The sequence below is a fragment of the Ostrea edulis genome, chromosome 2 (assembly GCF_947568905.1).
Source record: "Ostrea edulis chromosome 2, xbOstEdul1.1, whole genome shotgun sequence".
Taxonomy (NCBI): domain Eukaryota; kingdom Metazoa; phylum Mollusca; class Bivalvia; order Ostreida; family Ostreidae; genus Ostrea; species Ostrea edulis.
Window position 1 is genome coordinate 71,772,413 of NC_079165.1, and position 20,590 is coordinate 71,793,002.

The 20,590-nt window shown below is 35.7% G+C and overlaps 1 protein-coding gene across 6 annotated transcripts in view; it reads left to right on the forward strand.

The window, feature by feature from the left end:
• Positions 1-20,590, forward strand: part of LOC125681498 (uncharacterized) — a 50,903-nt gene that overhangs the window by 923 nt on the left and 29,390 nt on the right. For all 6 annotated transcript variants that reach the window (XM_048921634.2, XM_048921633.2, XM_048921637.2 and 3 more), the window contains exon 2: positions 7,046-7,090. In XM_048921634.2, the coding sequence (XP_048777591.1) occupies positions 7,046-7,090 (45 nt within the window). The remainder of the gene's footprint in view (positions 1-7,045; positions 7,091-20,590) is intronic.

Genomic DNA, 20,590 nt, shown 5'->3' on the forward strand with positions numbered 1-20,590 from the left:
ATCGAAATTACTTTATGAATTACAAAACAACAGCATGTTTCCTTCAATTATAAGATGTGTTATCGCAGTATAACTACTGGTGGATGGACATAACTTTTGAGTTGTTAACAACTTTTAAAATTACTTCTTTAGATATTAATGTTTTGAAAATGTACATTATAACAAAGTCTCTTAAATTAACACATTGATCTAGAGTTCAAGTTGATGTACAATTTCAATGCAAACTATTTGCAACATAAAAGGTGAATATAACGAACAGTGATCAATGCAAGGTGAAGATAACGAACAGTGATCAATCTCATAACTCCTACAAGCAATACAAAGTAGATAGTTGGGCAAACACGGACCCCTGGACACACCAGAGGTGGGATCAGGTGCCTAGAAGGAGTACGCATCCCCTGTTGACCGGTCACACCCGCCGTGAGCCCCATATCCTGATCAGGTAAACGGAGTTATCCGCAGTCAAATCAGTGTGCCAAGAACGGCTTAACAATCGGTATGAAACACGTCAGACAGCATTTGACCCAATGCGAGGTTGTATTGACGAACTAGATCGTTATAACGACCATAGAATTTGCGAAATGCTGACTTCAATCGAGACTGTTGAAATCCCTGTACCATCAACTTGTTTGTCAGTAGCTTACCTCAATTTAAAAACTGACTATACGCAGAACAAGCTCTTGCATATCGAATCAGTTGACATATATATAAATATAATATGCAGGTGATAATGGAATATTGCTACATAAATGTGGGAAGTTGACGATGGAGAAGCTGAAATCATCCCGTTTATCATACAGTTGAGTTGTCAGTTTGCCGTTAATGTCTACTTTCAATAAACTATCTAAGTATGAAGCAGAAGTGGACGACTCTGTGGTGTCCTTTATTTCGAGCTCACAGGGATATATCAAATCGACATATGAATGAAAGCTATCATTGTTAATAGACAAAACGTCATCGATATACATGTATCTAAAAGTCGAATTGAAGGTCACAGCGAGAGATTTTTTCTTCTCACGTGGAAGTTTTTGAATAAATTCTGCTTCATAGGAGGAGTAAGCATCCCCTGTCGACCGGTTACACCGTCTCGAGCCCTATATTTGGATCAGGTAAACGGAGTTATACGTAGTCAAAATCAGTGTGCCAAGAACTGTCGAACAATCGGTATATAACACGTCAGACAGCATTTGACCCAATGATAGGTTGTATTGGCAAACTAGATCGTTATAAAGACCATAGAATTGGCGAAATGCTGACTTTAATAAACGAGACATGCAATATATTTATTAAGTCACACATGTATATGGCATAGGCAAAAGAAAAAAGGCTCAGGTGTTTCAAATTCTTATATGAGATTAACTGAAATTGATAAGAATATATTTCTTTGATCTTAAATGCATTTTGTATTTTTAGAATAATCCTCAGTTGTATTAAATTCTCGATTGTCTTGCTGCTTATTTATTAGAAATGACACTTCACAGTGTCCTCACGGAGCAGGTCTGGGAATTTTAGTCCTATTACGGCTATACTAGTAAGTACTTCCTGTTTAAAAACAAATTCCAAAACAGGCATTGGTTTTCTACAACGATTGGATATTCATTTGTTTCTATTTACATTACTTTCCGGATTGTTTAATTTCTTTTTTATATTTGGTTTTGGGTAGGTATCGCCCGCTTTTGGTTTGGGGTACATTTTGTCCTCTGTTTCAGGTTTAATTACTATGCATATCATTGCCAGACAAAAGTCATGATGTCCTGTTTTATGGCAAAACGTGTACATAATTAATGAAAGGTGGAGATAACGAACAATGATCGATCTCATAACTTCTTTATACCACCTTCAGACTCACGGATTTTTCTTACGAGTCCATATGGATCTCCCGACTCGTAGTCAATCGCAAGCATTCGTAAATCACTCGTCGGTATCCGTTAATAGCTCTTAAAATCCACCTATGACGTCATTCTTTTGTTCGAACACTCCATTATTTTTCAGGAATGGAGTGTTCGGAAAGTAGGTCAACCTTTATACAAGTAGATATAAATGCATGCAACAAAAGAATGAAAAACGTAAGACATGATTAAAATGCATGATAAAAGGTGGATTTTAAGTGGGTCAATGTACTCGTATCACTCCGTTCCTTAAAAGCAATGGACCTTGCGTCACAACTCGAACATACTCGTATGGATCTGTGAAAGTAGGAGCACGATTATCCACGGATTTCATATTCCGTAAATAACCCGTCAATAACTTGTAACAATCGTACACTGGTCGCAAAAAAATTCTACGTTTTACTGTAGTATACCCGAGGCATTATATGCTGTGTGTGCGTGTGTGTATTTCATTATTATTATTTTAATGCGATCTGAAACTGATGTTTATTCTTATCTACATGTAGCATATTTATGGTATCTTATGTTTTCATGTTTTATATGTACAATCAGGATAGGTACAGCTACGGACCGTTTACATGTGATAACGCCTTTTATATCATTGCTTTTTAATGTTTTATTTATTTTCTATGTATTTTGTGTATAACATTCTGTTGTAAGGTATCTATGCATTGTAAAGTACCTTTAGCGTACATAGTGTATGGAAAGGGTGCTATATAAATATGGTATTATTATTATTTAAGAACACATAAATTGCTCGTAAGAATCCGTAAAACACTCGTTAAAAGTTGTGTGGGTTTTTTTTTTTAGGTCACCTGAGTAAACTCAGGAGACCTATTGCAATTGGTTTTCGTCCGTCTTCGTCCGTCGTGCGTTAACAATTGAATATTTTTAACTTCTTAATAACTACCAGTCCAATTCTTTTCACATTTAGTATGAAGCATCATTGGGACAGGGGGGACATAAATTGTAAATGTCAGGAATTCAGCACCCCTGGGGCCCTAGGGCCGGGGCAAAAACGACAAATTTTCAAAAATCTTCTTCTCAAGAACCACACACATGCAAGAAAAACTAAATGCATGGTAATGTAGAGCAGGAAGACCTCTACCAAAAGTGTAAATTTCATGATCCCCGGGGTAGGGGTTCTGACCCCAGGGCGGGGCCAAACTTGTATAGTGTTTATGTGTAAAACACGTACTTAAATAACATCTTCTTTAATGCTATTGATATTAGATTGAAAGTATATAAATATTTAGAAAGAACAGGTAGTCCTTTACCAAAATTGTACACTTGATGATCCCAGGGGTAGGGGTTTTGGTATCAGGGTGGGGCCAAAATGGTCAGTTATGAAATGTGTGAACAATAAACATTTTTAACTTCTTGATAACTATCATTCCAATTCTTTTCATATTTGGTATGAAGCATATTTGAAACAAAGGGAACATAAATCGTAAATTTCAGGATTCCTGCACCCCTGGGGCCTATGGGACAGGGCAAAACTGCCCCAAAATGACAAATTTTCAAAAATCTTCTCAATGACCACACACATGTAAGAAAAACTAAATGCATAGTAATGTAGAGCAGGAAGGTCTCTACCAAAATTGTAAATTTCATGATCCCAGGGGTAGGGTTTCTGACCCCAGGAAGGGGCCAAACTTGTTATATAGTGTTTATGTGTAAAACACTTAAATAACATTTTCTTTAAACTAAATGGATAGAGCAGGTAGTCTTGTACCGAAATTGTAAATTTGATTTTCCCCAGAGTAAGGGTTTTGACCCCAGGGTGGGGCCAAACTTAGTATATATAGTATTTATGTGAAAGTTTGCCGATACTGTATAAAATTTACTTAGAAATAGCAGAAAAGGATGTACAAAAAATTGTTGATTTCATAACCCAGGGTTATGACTTTAGGATGAGTCCAAATTAGTCATATATACCTATTATTTAAAGCCTTTCATCAGTGTATGCATTTTTGAGGGCAGTGAAGTTTTAAGAACAGATCTTGTTTTATAATGTTGCTGAACATAAGAATTTAGCTTAGATATTCAGATTTTTATACCCTCCGCAACAAGTGTTGGTGGTGGTGGTGGGGGGGGGGGGGGTTATACTGGAATTGGGTTGTCCGTCTGTCTGTCCGTCCGTCCGTCTGTAGACGCAATGGTTTCCGGGCTCTAAAGCATTATCCTTTCCACCTACCGTCACCATATCATATATATGGACTACCCATGGGATGAAGACGTTCCCTATCGATTTTGGGGTCAAAGGTCAAGCGCACTGGACATCGAAGTAGCAATACGGTTTCCGGGCTCTAAAGCGATATCCTTTCCACCTACAGTCACCATATCACACATATGGACTACCCATGGGATGAAGATGTTCCCTATCGATTTTGGGGGTCAAAAGGTCAAAGGTCAAGCGCACTGGACATTGAAGTAGCAATATGGTTTCCGGTCTCTAAAGCGTTATCCTTTCCACCTACAGTCACCATATCATACATATGGACTACCCATGGGATGAAGATGTTCCCTATCGATTTTGGGGTCAAAAGGTCAAAGGTCACGCGCACTGGACATCGAAGTAGCAATATGGTTTCCATTTAAATTCTTTAACGGCTTTTTTCATCGCATGGATATGCTGTATTCCTAGCTTATACCTATTAACAACACCCTTTGGGAGATTGGGGTAAGCGGGGTGTATTCTTAGTGAGCATTGCTCACAGTACATCTTGTTTTTCTAGATTTCATAACCCATGGAAGTAGTGATACTTTTTCACTAGTATTCAGGTGACCGATAAGGCCTGTGGGCCTCTTGTTTACGAATCGTTGCGGTTGATTTACGATATGTTACGGATAGTTTACGAATTATTACGAATGCCTAAGTGATATCACATCCGGTTACAGTGTACAATCGCTTTACGGATTGTTCAAAGTCATTACGAGCGCTTTACGTATAGGCACTGTTACTTTACGAGTACATACTTAAACTTTATGATTAAGGAAAGGAATAAAAAAGGCAAAATCTAACAGTTTTTTTCATTTGTTATCAAGACATCAAAGAAGTTACACATTAATGTCAGTTGTCCAATGATGATACAAAACCAATTGCAAACACTTTTGAGTCAAAAACGTATTACTAAACAATCGTAACTAACACCAAACTATTCGTAACATCACGTTAACAGGTTGTGATGTACACGTAAAAGCTAAGGTAAATCGTACATTTCCGTAATATACACGTAACAATCCCTAAACAGCTCGTAAAATGTCGTGAGTTGCTCGTATTAAGCCGTGTTCACTCGGAACAAATCGTAATTGCCGTAAATGCATCGCAAGAACTCGTAATAAACCGTAAATGGCCAGTAAATACTCTTAAAACGTTCTTAAATAGCTCTTAAAAGTGTCTCATCGTAACTGTTCGTGTACTTTTACATCAAGTTGAATTATATGACTTCTATACACTGAAAAAAATAACTAGTAAAATACACTAAGAAAACTGGTAAAATTACTGTCCATACAATCACTAATTTAAAAGTAAATTTTACTAGGTGTTAATTAAGTTTACTATTTGTTAACTAGTAATTTAACTAATCACACAGTAAAACATTACTTCAGTCAATAGTAAATATTAGTATGCATTCAGTAGATTTACTAATTTTCCATTCCTGTATTCCATTGCCAAAATTACTAGCATTCTAGTAATTTAACTGATAGGACAAGTAAAATCGCCCTGTTAATCCTTCAAAAAATTGAATACAGAAGATAACATCAAGAACTTTAATCTGAAGTTAAAAGTCGACATGATCTTCTGGTCTATCTTGATTGCGATGGGGGATGTATCTTCTGTGGAATTTCTTGAACCTGTAATCAGGATTTCTTAAACTTTTCTTTACACAGGATTGCCAAACAGTCATCAGCATCTAAATAAACAAAAACAGAACAGTGTGTTAAAATGTATTAAGTTGCATATTAAAAAATATCAAGCTGTGTGTAGGATTTCTAATAAATAAACATCAAGAATTAAAAAAAAATACCAGTCATGAGTTCACTGACAAACCTTTTAAGTCAATGTTCCCTCTCCAGCATCCCAATAAAAATGGCGTCTCGCAGACTAGACCTTGCTGCAGTTTTCGTGGGCAACACGGGTCACGATGCTTATGACGTCATATTTCTAGTTACATCACTATCTTGCTTAGTAAATACATTACTTACTAGTCATGAGCAAGTCTTTACGAGGCATCCTAGTTAAATTAACTAGGTATTTTTTCCAGTGTATGTATATCTACATGTAACAAAATTTAAGAAGTGATAAGGAGATTTATTTTGATTATGCATAATATTTAATAGAGTCTTGCAGTAGTGTAATATATAAGACAGGAGTAGCAGGGATTTCGTTCCTCATGCCTCTCCCGGTTGTGTGCGTGCGGGTGTGGTCTTATTCAAGAAATTGAGTTTTAAAAATAAAATTTGATACAACCAGCTTGTATATACAAGTCATTAAAACAGTTAAAGTTCGAAGTTATTAATATTATTGTTCATTAATCTGTAATGTTACATTTCTTAAGAATTATCCTAAGATTCTCTTAAGTCTATCCTAGTTAGGATAGTCCTAAGAGAGCTTCTATGTCCATCTTAAGCTATGTCTTACAAACATCCTAAGAATCGTCCTAAGACATATCTTAAGTCATGTCTTAGGACTATTCTTAGGAAACCTTCGATAGCATGCATGCAGATGCCTAGGGGGAGTAAGCATCAGTCACACCCACCGTGACCCCTATATGCATACAAATACAATTATTTTCTATATGCTACTATACTATATAATTTAAAATTCAAAGTCAATGTTTCACCCATCATTATTTTCTGGGTAATACTCATTCTCTTGAAAATGCATGTATCATATGTTTTCCTTTTCTTGATGTATGTAAATGACAGTCATATTGAAAACTTGCTGGAATTAGCATTTTATTTTTCATAAACGATATGTATAATATGCAAAGGCTGCTTGCTAGCTCATGAAACTTATTTCCAGAAAACATGAAGATTTACATATTTATCTCCCTAATTTCCAGTGACGTTTACTATACTCAAAACTAGTAAATAAGACACGAGTTAAGACATGTCCTTAAATAACGATATTCTTGTTTTTATAATTACAGGTATAGGTATGTGGGGAGGAAGCTTCACTGGAAATTCAAACCTGGGTACGTACTGAGAAATGTTTTATTGAAAATCTTTGATCAACCTCCATCTCGCACTCATGCGATCAATATACCAAATAAGCAAAATAGATTTTTAAATAGGCACCTGATCCCACCTCTGGTGTGTCCAGGGGTCCGTGTTTGCCCAACTATTGTGAGATTGGTCACTGTTCGTTGTTTTCACCTTACATTGTAAAGAGAACGAAAAAAATCTAATCCATATTCCTTGTTAATTTACAAACATTTTCAGCAGAAACATATTCATCAATTCAAACACTTTTTACGAGTCCCAACTATCTAATACGATACCTGTACAATCCGGCACACTGGTAATTTCGACCTCATATTTCATTCCAAAAACTTCTTTATAATATTCATAAAATAAAACACTTTATTATATACTTTCAATTTCATCTCTTCTTTTTTCTATAAAAGTTTGCGGGCGTATATCACACGATATATGCCCGGAAACATTCCGGCCCACAAACATTACATCACAATCATTACAGAAGCCGGAACTTTTATCACGCCGACAAATTACTCACAAGCTCGGTCCGTCTACGCACCAAAAAAACTCGGTCGTCATATTTTCCCATACAAAGTCTATAACCCATAAGTACCATTCGACCATTGTATATTCCAAATTTCGGCAAGTCATTGACAATCCCAGCTGCTACATGTAATTATATCGTAATTTCACCAGGGTAATCTGACGTAACCGCTGAGAACCCCGTTAGTTAAAAGAAATTGTGTATAAAATGCATTTATACAATAAAATATGTTCAAATCAATCAACCACGTAACCATTGGCTAGGTACAGGTAACCAGTCGATTTAAAAATATTGTTTTTTCAAGACTTCACTTTTTGTAATCATTCTGTATACCGAAGTTTAGAGATTATCTTAGCCTTGTACATAGATGAATTGTGTTTAAATTGAAATTAGACAAAACAAAGACTCAATGAAAAACAACCAAAATGAATAACCATAAATATCATAATCTATCGTTTAGTATATTGTACATGTGAAGTTATTAATATATGAATATTCGTAAATTATACAATGTGTAAATTGACGAGAATTGAAGACCTTTTCACTATTTGTATCAATATTTGTAAGTCAGCTAAGGAGAAAATATTAAGACACCGAATGCTGCAATGTGAATTTGATGGATACTATCCCTGTTACAGAAAACATTCAACACTGGGTTATCGGACATATTGCTTAAACCCACATTGATATAATCTCCCACAGCATGTCGGATTAGACAGGTTGCACTGTAAAATTCATTCACAATTATCAATATTTGCTGGTGTCTTTTGTAGTTGCGCAGTCGGAAATTCTGAGGTCTAAAGAATTATTATGCGCAAAAAATTATAGCGCAAAATTAATTAGCAAACAAAGAAGTATCATCCCAACATTTCGTAAATCTATAGATGACAATCAAATATATTGTGTCTTAAAATCGTCAAAAGTGATTTATGGTGTAAACGTTGCACAAAGGGAGAGAGAAGTGTTGCCAAAGATAGTTTGAAGTCTAGTCACACATGATATAATCACTGCGGTTGACAAACTGTCTCAGAATCTAGACTGAAAGTGGGTGTGTAGCTGCGACAATTGGAAAAAAAAGTTCAAAATTAGCAAATACAAGTGTTAAGTAAAACGCCCTAAATAATGAAGTATCAATGTAAAGCCAGGTTTCTTTAAGGAAGTGTTAGGTAAACTTATCCATAGGTGTAATTATGTATAAAATGTCAGTTTCCTTAAATTTCTTTGGATTACAAATACCATATTTCAATCATAATGGAAGTTTGTTTCTGGTGAATACGAGCACCAAATCAACGATAGAATTGCAAACACTGAATCGATACTTTAATTTGAACTGTGTCTGTGCCTTATGCTGTACTTTGATTTTTTCCCCCCGATCACTGCTTATCTTCAAGCACATCACGCACTGTTATTCTGCCGTTGTACTGCAACATGACCCATGTACATGTATTTAACGAACTAACCATTTCATGTGATAAAACACTGTGTGTGGTGCGTCAGAGGTGACAGTTTGAATTCATAATTACGAGATATCAGACAGACTTAGTGTTGCTTATATGTCAAATTAAAATATTGACAGATATGTTTAATTTGAAGTTGTTATATGAATGGATTTTACATTAATTTGATATGGTTACTTCACATTCAATGTAAACACCGCTTCGCTTTTCACGACCCCCATGGCTGTGGAAAATAAAGTCGCATTTAGCTCGGTGGTAAAGCGTTCGCTTTGTAACCGGGAGATCGTGAGTTCAAGTCCAGCGCGTGTTATGGCCGCGACAAATCTAAGATAATGATAGCTCCTTTGCTAAACGCTCGACATTGAGGTGTTTCGGATATGACCTTAAAATCGGAGGTCTCATGTCGCGATAGGCGTTGGCACGTTGAAGAATCCTCACTGCTCCGGTCCTAGCGCTTAGCATAGGTCTACGTTTTTTTTGTTTGTTTGTTTGTTTGTTTGTTTTTTTTTTTGGTACTTTACCTACAGCTAGTGACGTTTATAGATGAGTGAAAAATTATCAACAGAACGTAAAACAAACAACCAGCTAACTACTTCTACATGTGGTTCCAACGAAATAGTATATATATATTTCCCGCGCTCCAGTGCGCTTTCTTAAGCCCTACTCAATGCATACGGTCCATCTACAATTCTACCATGGTCACATCACGCTATTTCACAACCTCCTACAAATAGGCCAGGATGCAGCTACGCACTCGAATTTCGTATCAAGCTACACTACACTACATGTAGGATTATATTTTTCCTGCATTATTTGTTACGATCGGCGGGCTTTAACAAACTATAAAAGGAAGGTTTAGGCCTCCGCTATCAGTTTCATTCTCATATTAGTTATTATGTTTGTTACTGATTTGTTGGGTTATTTTACACGTTAATATGTAAGGAGAAAGAAATGTAGTTGAAATGATGTTCCGGACACCATGTTGCCGTTTAATTTAGATGAATCACGTGACGCATTTTATCCAATGACAGAGCGCCATTCTAGTCCGATGTTGAATGGTCCAGAAAACAAATGAGAGACGGCTGAGTGGATTGCCAAAGTCTATAGTAGCGTTGACAACGTTGCATTTTCGTAGGAACCGTGTCGTGAGAGTTTACCGTTGTCATAGTTCTATTGACAGTGGTGAATTGCCTGTAGCAGCAGCGATGCAAAGACGTACTGTGCAGTAATAAAGTGGTTTCTAATGTAACTGTCGTGATGCAAACCCCAAACGGTCGAAGATCGAGCGTGAGGCCAGCATAGTCAATTCTGCTTTGTTCTTCGTTCAAGTTAAGCTACATGTACAAGGGTCCTACGTCTTTGCTATGAGGCAACAACTGCGACGAACACCGACTCCGGTAATACAGCTACGATCATGAAACACCTCCACTTTGCTACGACAATTTTATGCATGCTCAAAACTGCCATAGCTCTACCACACTCAAACATGCGCAATGACGATCACACTACAATATATATACATCCAAATCATGCCACCATCTTGCAATGACCTACCACGATCTAGCTACTTTATTGGGGGGGTGGGGGGGGTGGTCGTTCTGTGTAAAGGGAGTTTAAAATATAAATGTCTACTTTGTATTGTTGAGATATGGAAGTTTGAGAGTGAGTTGTAAATTTATCTATTTGTTTTCCCCACATTTATATCCCCTTATATGTATGATACGAACTATACATCGGTAAATATACCGTACCGTATACAGTATATTTCCTTTCAATTTAGTAATATAATACCCAGAAATCTCCATTTAAGTAAATATAACACCCAGAAATCTCCATTTAAGTAAATATAATACCCAGAAATCTCCATTTAAGTAAATATAATACCAAGAAATCTCAGTAAACGATATAATACCCAGAAATCTCCATTTAAGTAAATATAATACCCAGAAATCTCCATTTAAGTAAATATAATACCCAAAAATCTCCATTTAAGTAAATAAAATACCCAGAAATCTCCATTTAAGTAAATATAATACCAAGATATCTCAGTAAATGATATAATACCCAGAAATCTCAGTAAATGATATAATACCCAGAAATTTCAGTAAATGATATAATATCCAGAAATCTCCATTTAAGTAAATATAATACCCAGAAATCTCCATTTAAGTAAATATAATACCCAGAAATCTCCATTTAAGTAAATATAATACCCAGAAATCTCCATTTAGTAATATAATACCCAGAAATCTCCATTTAAATAAATATAATACCAAGAAATTTCAGTAAATGATATAATACCCAGAAATTTCAGTAAATGATATAATACCCAGAAATCTCAATAAGTAAATATAATACTAAGGGGACTCACTAAGTAAACATGCATGTAATACCCAGTAATCTCAATAAATAGTATATACATGTATATCAAGGAATATCAATAAGTAACAAAACCAAGGAGTACAATTTTGGATTGAATAAAATTCAATTATCAGAATTGCCATATATTGACCTTGACCTTTCACATTAAATGTTAAATTTTAACCTCTAGAACCAGGAGGGGCACAGTTAAATATTATTCTGTACGACAGTAAATGCCGTTGAAATTGAATAAAATATACAACCAATATTTATGACATAGGGAAACAGACAGGAGTCGTAAAAATTAGGTAAGACGATTAATTAATCAGTTAACCGATTACTCGGTTGCGAATGCTAGCTGGTTAGAATAAATGTAACCGTTGAATCGGGATTTTCTTTTTATGATATACAAATATTGTCATATTCTGGTCGGCGCGGGTTCGAATCCCGCTCGCACCGGTAAGTGAGAAAGTTTCCCAGTTTACTTTCCCAGGTACATGTACATTGTATCTGGGTTCTCTCTTCCACCAATAAAAACTGGGTGCCACCAGACAACTAAAAAGTTGTTGAGTGTAAAGTTGTTGAGTGTGGCGGAAAACATCAATCAATCCTATGTATGATTTTAAAAGGTGAGTGCCTAACATTCAAAATTAATGGCTGATCCAACCTGCCCCTTTTTCAAAGTACAATCCTCAGTAATTACGATATTTATTGTCCAGTAGATGTGCAACACCTCCCCGAAAGTTCTTCGTCAGACTCACCAAGATAAATAAACTACTGTGCAGTGTTACATTGATAATGAGTGTGGAATGAAACGGACATCCCACAAGCGAGCGTATTTACAATCGTAATCAAGATGCCACCCTAGCGTCTCAATCATAGAAATATTTCTAGAGAGAGTCAGGCGGGAAGATTGCGAAATTTCAGCTGTGTTTTGTGGAACTGACTTTTAGTGGGACGTCAAACCTGCTATCGAACCTGAAAACCTAGTATCCGTTAGAAGCTATAAATAATAATATTGTTAGTTTTTTATTACTTCATTCCTTGCACGAGAAAACCTCTAGACTTGCAGCGGAAAACGTTAATTCAGCAATCGCAAAAATGGTTGTTGTAAGACTTTCTCCCATTGCAAATAGTGGAAGGTACGAGTTAAAGGCCAATGCCGATAAAACAGTTTTTCCACGGTGTGAATTGTTGTAAACAAATTACAAAGCCGGTTGTCTTCATCTGTTGTGGACCAAATTATCTTTTTGAACAAAAACTTGAAGACCGATATAGACATCGAAGATAAATTATAAAATGCGCCGTTCTGGCGTGGTTATGAAAACATATTTTAGTGCATGTATAATTACTTGTCAAAACTCGTCATTCTGATGTTTGATGTTATTACGGGCCGCGCAAGAGCGCGGTCTGTTCTGATACAAGTTTTCAAACTTCCACGTGCTTGTCTGCGGAATTAATGTTTTTATTTCTGCGGGATTGATGTAAATATATTTCTAAAATAATGTAATACGTATTAAACATTAGAATTGTCAATTTGTACTGTGTTTGTTTCGGGTTCAATTCATTTCATTTATTACTATTGGTATATTTATTCATTCAAATATAAATATATATATATTTAGAGAGAGAGAGAGAGAGAGAGAGAGAGAGAGAGAGAGAGAGAGAGAGAATATATATATATATATATATATAGAGAGAGAGAGAGAGAGAGAGAAAGGGGGGGGGGGGAGGCATCAAACATCAAAATGTTGAGTTTTGACAAGTAATTATACATGTGCACTAAAATATGATTTCATAGCCACACCAGAACGACGCATTATATAATTTATCTTCGATAATCATTATCCTTCTGCGTAAAATTGTTCCTACTAACTAATTTTATTACCATAGTTATTATGATATCTTAATTAAAGTACGAATTCAGAATTAACTCTTTGCTCGGAAGAGATATACAAAATGCATATCGTCAGTGTGGCCCAATATGAAGAAAAAATTCTTTCATCTTCTGCGGCCTGATATTTTTTATGCTAGTGTCAAGTTGATTTTTACAGTTTCTCTAATAGACCCTTTAAAATAAATTCCAACAAACCATTTTGCGCAAATGAAAAATGGCTGTTTTAAAATCATCGAAAAGGTTACATTTGAATAAGGTACTCCCCATTCTGTACGCGCTTCGAAATCGCTGACGAATTGAAGTCTTACTTTAATGATATTACTTTAATGATACTATCACAGTATACATTTAGTCTAAACGTGGTGTACCATAGTTGCAAGATATACACATACGTGGCATTAAGCCATGTATAATAACCCTCGCCAATTCATCAGCGCAGCTCCACCTTGAATTGTATAAAACAATTGATAAGGAAATAAAAAAAATCCTATTTTGCCTAAAATTTAAAATTATAATATCGAAGGGAGGGATGCAAAGATGACAAAATTAAACTCAAACCAACAAACCCTACAATGTTTTATCCTTAAACTTACCTAAGGAGGGGGCTCATCCTACAATGCAGGGTTTCAATTCATCAGTTCAAACACGCACTCGTACCATTCAGTACTGCTACTTAGGGGGTCACCCAATGTTTCTTACTTCGCATATCTAAATAACTAACTTTGCATGTAAAATTATCAGGAAACGAATGTTGTCAGAAAGCCTCCCCCGCTCCCTATTCTACATACATGTACTACATGTAGTAGATTCATTACTTATCATCTAAGCAAAACAACCCTACATATATGTATATCCTTAAATGAAATATTTAGACAGACGGGGTGTTTATACATGATAGTAATATACCCCCTCCCGCTGTTTTCAAGGGGGAGGGGTGATAATTAATTTATGTAACCTCAGGATCTTCTATCCCATCATCATTAAACATCTGCGCAAATTTCATGCATTTTATTAGCTGTTGCCATCTAGTGGTGGATCTAGAGAGGATTATGCGGGTTGCAACCCCCCCCCCCTTTTATTGAATATTCTTTTTAAAATAAGTCATTTTTGCCATATTGAGGCTTTCAACCCTACCCCATTGCTTGGGCGGAAAAGGTACATGCTTAAGTCACAACTTAACAATATACAAATATATAACAATGAGGAGAAAAGCAACGATTATCAATTCATATATATATAAATTTTCTTTTCTCTAAAATAATACAGCGTGGGGGGGGGGGGGGGGGGGGGGCTCTTTATGTGGAGGAAGTGAAGTAAAGATTAGTTGAATTTCATAAACAAATTACTCAGATTGAAACTATTTCTAATCTGTCAGGCGCAGATATGTTCCTGTATAAAATATTATCACTATGTCAAACCTGAAGAGATGGCCACATTAGAGCGACATAGTCTGGTAATATCTAGTATCATCTAAATCATAATACATGTATCGGATGACCGAACTAAAACAATAAACCGTTCAAGCACGGACAGAAATCAATTTCGCCTTCGCACTCAGTTGTGTGTTTGTGAAAATCCAGATACATAGATGATTTGCAGACACGTTGGTCCCATTTTGAATTATATATGCATGTCAATGATCATAGAGAAATATGTGGACGTCACCTTTTGACATTTTTATAAAGACATTTTGGTGACTTTTTAAAAGTTTTCTTTTTAATACTACATTTTATTTACATCATGGATACAAAGGACCAAACGTTTATTTTAGGATCTGGACTTTTTCTTGGAAAGTTCCTGCTTTGAGAAATTACTTGCTATGTCATGGTATATGCACTTAGTTGCTTTTTATACCCAGATTACATCATTAAACAACCATTTACAGTCTATTCGAATGTAAACACACCAATAAATAAATAAATGGTGATATCCATTTTCCGGCTACATGACTCATTACAGTGTGGTATATTTTTTTTGGAGGGATAGGGGTATATATAGTAACAAAGGTACTGTTTCAGAGATAATAGATTATAATGAATTAAAACAGCAAGGGATATGTAAATCATAACGTTATTATCTGAGCACGTCGTAGCAACCTTTTTAAAGGGGGGATGAAGTTGAATAGATATTGAAAAGTAGATATAAATCAGTGAAATTAATGAAACACATAAAAACGTACTTAATTCCAAACCTTAAAATCCCAAATCCCCCTTCTCTTACGCCCTTGCCAATTGAAAGACTCATTTTCAGCGTCGACATGTAAATTATTTCTGATGATATTACATGAAAAATTTGAGTATCAAAACTACATTGCAATAAAAAATTGAGTGATAGTTGTTTTGCCTGCTGGTTGTCCTCAAATGTACAAGTACCTGCAGATCCAAGTATGAGGGCAGGGATTATTTTTGTCACGGCTACAGTGTAGTTTTGGTTTCATTGCTGGCAATGCTTGTTAGTTAAATTCTAATGCTAATTTTTTCCAAATGCATACCATGTTTATGCTAATACTGGGTTATGTATCAGAATATAGGTACCTCTTCTGTACATGATTTGTGTTTTATGCATTGCAATACATGTATCTAATTTATTTTTTAAAAACAAGTTTTACGTTTCCCCAAAATCATATATCCATTTCCATGTGATGTTATTACTAATGAAACCAAATATTAATTCCACACCATTCATCATGATTCACTAAATGAAAAGTTTAGCGAGAAGAAAAAAGGAACACACCGAGGAAATTCTAGGTCATATTATAAAACCGCATGTACATGTGTATGTCACCGTGACATTTCATGGGAAATAAATTTCGATAAAAATTGTTTTGCATGACTTCCTAGCTATTTAATTCAACCATTTACTTGTAATTCTTGGTCATAAGCATTTTCAAAACTCAGTAATCTGATTATTATAGACCGCTGTTAAGGTATCAAAATTCAGATATCTTGCTATTAAATTTCGTACATTTATTTTTTGTTTTAAAGAAATCAAATAAAAGTTAAGCAATGACCGATATTTTCCTTCAAGAATACAAAAGAGGGTCACTCTTTATACTTTTGATACATTTCCGACATGTCTTCGTAAATAGAAGCCATAAAAACAATTTCATTTTAGCAGTTTAGTGATATTCAATGACTATAAATACCCCTCCCCCAAGAAAGAAAACCAATAGGATTTCTACCACTATTTACAATGTTTGGTTTTTTTCCCTTTTGGCGGAAGTTTCTTTTAAAGAAATTTTCACAATTTGCAAATCTTGTTTTATTTATCGTTCCTATTTTTAGCACAGCCAAAAATAACTTATAATAATGATACATGTAGCACATAATCACAACAGAGACAAATTATATTAAATTGATTTATCAAAAACAATGCTAAGCAAATAAAAATAACATACGCTGACAGTTTAACAGTCTTGATAAATACAGTACTTCTATTCTAACGGCTGGAAAGTTCGACAGAAATTGAAGTGGAATATAAATTTTTAAATAAAAATTTCATTACATGAACTGAATATCAAAGATTTTTCAACGTATTCATGTTTTTTATGAGTGGATTATGGTATCTTTCATATTTTTTGCTAGTGTATGCATGTACCTAAGCGCGACATCGCTGGTCTACAACCAGTAGAGCTACAATTTAAGTAAAAATTGAAATTAAAGTTAGTCGAAACCGTAATTTGAATGCCAAAATAATCGAACAGGGATTAAACATTTTTTAATTACCTGTTTAAATCTACAATTAAACTTATGTTGATATTTTATATTATATTCATATGAAGCAGAATTTATTCAAAAACTTCTACGTAAGAAGAAAAAATCTCTCGCTGTGGCCTTCAATTCGACTTTTAGATACATGTATATCGATGACGTTTTGTCTATTAACAATGATAGTTTTCATTCATATGTCGATTTGATATATCCCTGTGAGCTCGAAATAAAGGACATCACAGAGTCGTCCACTTCTGCTTCATACTTAGATATTTTATTGAAAGTAGACATTAACGGCAAACTGACAACTCAACTGTATGACAAACGGGATGATTTCAGCTTCTCCATCGTCAACTTCCCATATTTGTGTAGCAATATTCCATTATCACCTGCATCTGGTGTTTATATATCTCAACTGATTCGATATGCAAGAGCTTGTTCTGCGTATAGTCAGTTTTTAAATCGAGGTAAGCTACTGACAAACAAGTTGATGGTACAGGGATTTAAGCAGTCTCGATTGAAGTCAGCATTTCGCAAATTTTATGGTCGTTATAACGATCTAGTTCGTCAATACAACCTCGCATTGGGTCAAATGATGTCTGACGTGTTTCATACCAATTGTGAAGCCGTTCTTGGCACACTGATTTTGACTGCGAATAACTCCGTTTACCTGATCAGGATATAGGGCTGACGGCGGGTGTGATCGGTCAACAGGGGATGCTTACTTCTCCTAGGCACTTGATCCCACCTCTGGTGTGTCCAGGGGTCCGTGTTTGCCCAACTATCTATTTTGTATTGCTTATAGGAGTTATGAGATTGATCACTGTTCGTTATCTTCACCTTGCATGTATATTTTCATGATACTGTGAAACTATATAAAAACGTTCAAATGATGCATGCACTGATTGATTGTATCTTGTTTAATGTCCCTCTCGAAAATTCACTCATACGGGGACGTCACCAATACTGATGGAGGGCTTCAAATTTAGGCCTATTTTAGGCGATTACGGCCTTTGAGCAGTGAGGGTTCTTTAGCGTGCCACGGGGCATCTGTTTTTACGGTCATCTCCGAGGACCCGTGGCATTTACACCTGATGGGAAGCATTTGGCGATGGAACTGCCACTACCTGTTTTAACGACTTACATGTAGGTATGTCGCGGCCGGGATTCGAACCCTGACCCTCGAATTCCGCATGCGGGGCGTGCGCTCTGCCTCTAGACCAGCGCGCAAAACCGTGTTTTAAGACAGGGTGCTTATGTTTTAATTTTCTGTGAACGTTCATTGTATACGATTATATAATATTGCTCATGACACTAAGTAAGAGTTTATTAACTCTTACTTACTTTGTATGCAATATACATTGTACATACACATATAGTTGCTGTATGAAAAATATTTTTATTGAACATTGTTTTCTTTGAAATGATGGTAATATTCTTTTGATAATCGTACAAGATACAGCAAATTTACAACACAATTAAGATAATAAAACTGTCTTAAAGCGACGAGAATAGAAACAGGGAAATGTCATTATAAATTCGATTATTATAAGACTAATTAATGCGCTCTTACGACGTCTAAAGTACATACCTTGTGATTTCGTTGATGGACGACGTAAAAATTAAACAATGATTATAGTCATTTGAATTAATTGTTCATGTTAGACTCAGTTTAATCCCAGTATATTTGAGTTCATATACAAGTATATCTGTCAGTCCATTCTCCTTTTTTATACCTGTATGATTCGTAAAGGTATGAGTCCGGGATGTGTTGTAGTCCTCCAATACAAATAAACTCCGTGAACTTTAAACTTGCGTGTTGGTGTGATTAGGAACTACATGAATGATGTTGTAATTAACTGTCACAAATATCTAATTTTTCTGTGAACCATTCTAGGAATAATAAATTCAACAGATGGTGTTTTCAATTTTAAACAAAAAATTAAACAGTGTTTCATGTCCCGCATAATAAAGATCAGACAGCAGGCTGAGCCGGGTGTTGCTAAAACGCGGAATGGAAGACAGAACGGAAAATATTGTATGCAATAATGTTATGAGGAGGTCAGCATTTTGTAAAATCAAAATGCTTATTATGAACAAGGGAAGCAGAAATTACACAGAAAATGGGAAGGAATCCACCGTTTCTTATACTCTATATAACGCATATTTATTTTAAAACCATTAATTTACCACTAAATCAAAATAATAAATCAAACACACGATGTTTAACTTGTTGACTTAATAAGATTATGAATTATTGTTGTTTTATGCATACCACACTCCCTGCTGTAGGTACATACATACACGGTATAATGTGTAAATACATGTACATGTGCGTTAATGACGTTCTGCCAGGAAAGGAGGGGGGGGGGGGGGGGCATGTAAACCACGCGTGTTCTTTTCATTCTCTTCCCATAGGTGTCGCTAACACATCTGCTAATGCCGAACTTTTTTGTAAAGGCTTTTTTATTTCGCTTAATCAATTTATGATGCAGAATTTTAAGATAAAATTGTTTTACCGGTTGTAAACAAATACCCAACCTTTTGATTTTAATCAAATTAAAGCACCCCCCCCCCCCGATTTCTGTGTGATATTAGCCTCATTGGTCATTCTAATTCTTAAATCCTGCTCCGATTTTCGTTCCGTTCCCTCTTCCGTTCTAATTCTTAAATTCTGTTCCGATTTACGTTTCGTTCCGTTCCGCGTTTTAACAACACCCGGCTGAGCCTCCACAAAAAACAATGAATGTATGTACTTTTATATCTTATACAATGAGACATGTTTGTTTCAAAATCTTTTTTGGTTTCCAAACTGTATTATTGAACATATTCAAAAAATTTAACATCGTCTTTGATTGATTATATATTGTTTAACGTCCCTCTCGAGAATTTGTTCCTCGTGGAGACGTAACCACTGTCGGTAAAGGGTTGCATAATTTGGGCCTATGCTCGGTGCTTACGGCCTTTGAGCAGGCAGGGATCTTTACCATGCCATACCTGCTGTGACACGGGGCCTTGGTTTTTGCAGTCTCATCCTAAGGACCGCCCCATCTAGTCGCCTAGTACGACAATTCAACTCCTATAAGCAATACAAAATAACTCTAGAGGTAGGCAAACACGGACCCCTGCATATATCAGAGGTGGGGTCAGGTGCCTAGGAGGAATAAGCATCCCCTGTCGAAGGGTCACACCCGCCGTGAGCCCTATATCTTGATCAGGTAAACGGAGTAATCTGTAGTCATAATCAGCGTGCCCTAAACGGCCTAACAATAGGTATGAAACACGGCAGACAGCATTTGACCCAATGATAGTTTGTATCGGCAAACTAGATCGTTATAACGACCATATAATTTGCGAACTGCTGACTTTAAACGAGACTGTTGAAACACCTGAGCCATCAACTTGTTTGTCAGTAGCCTGTCTCGATTTAAAAAATAATACGCAGAACTGGCTCTTGTATATCGAATCATTTGAGAGATGTAAACACCATATGCAGATGATAATGGAATATTGGTACATAAATATGG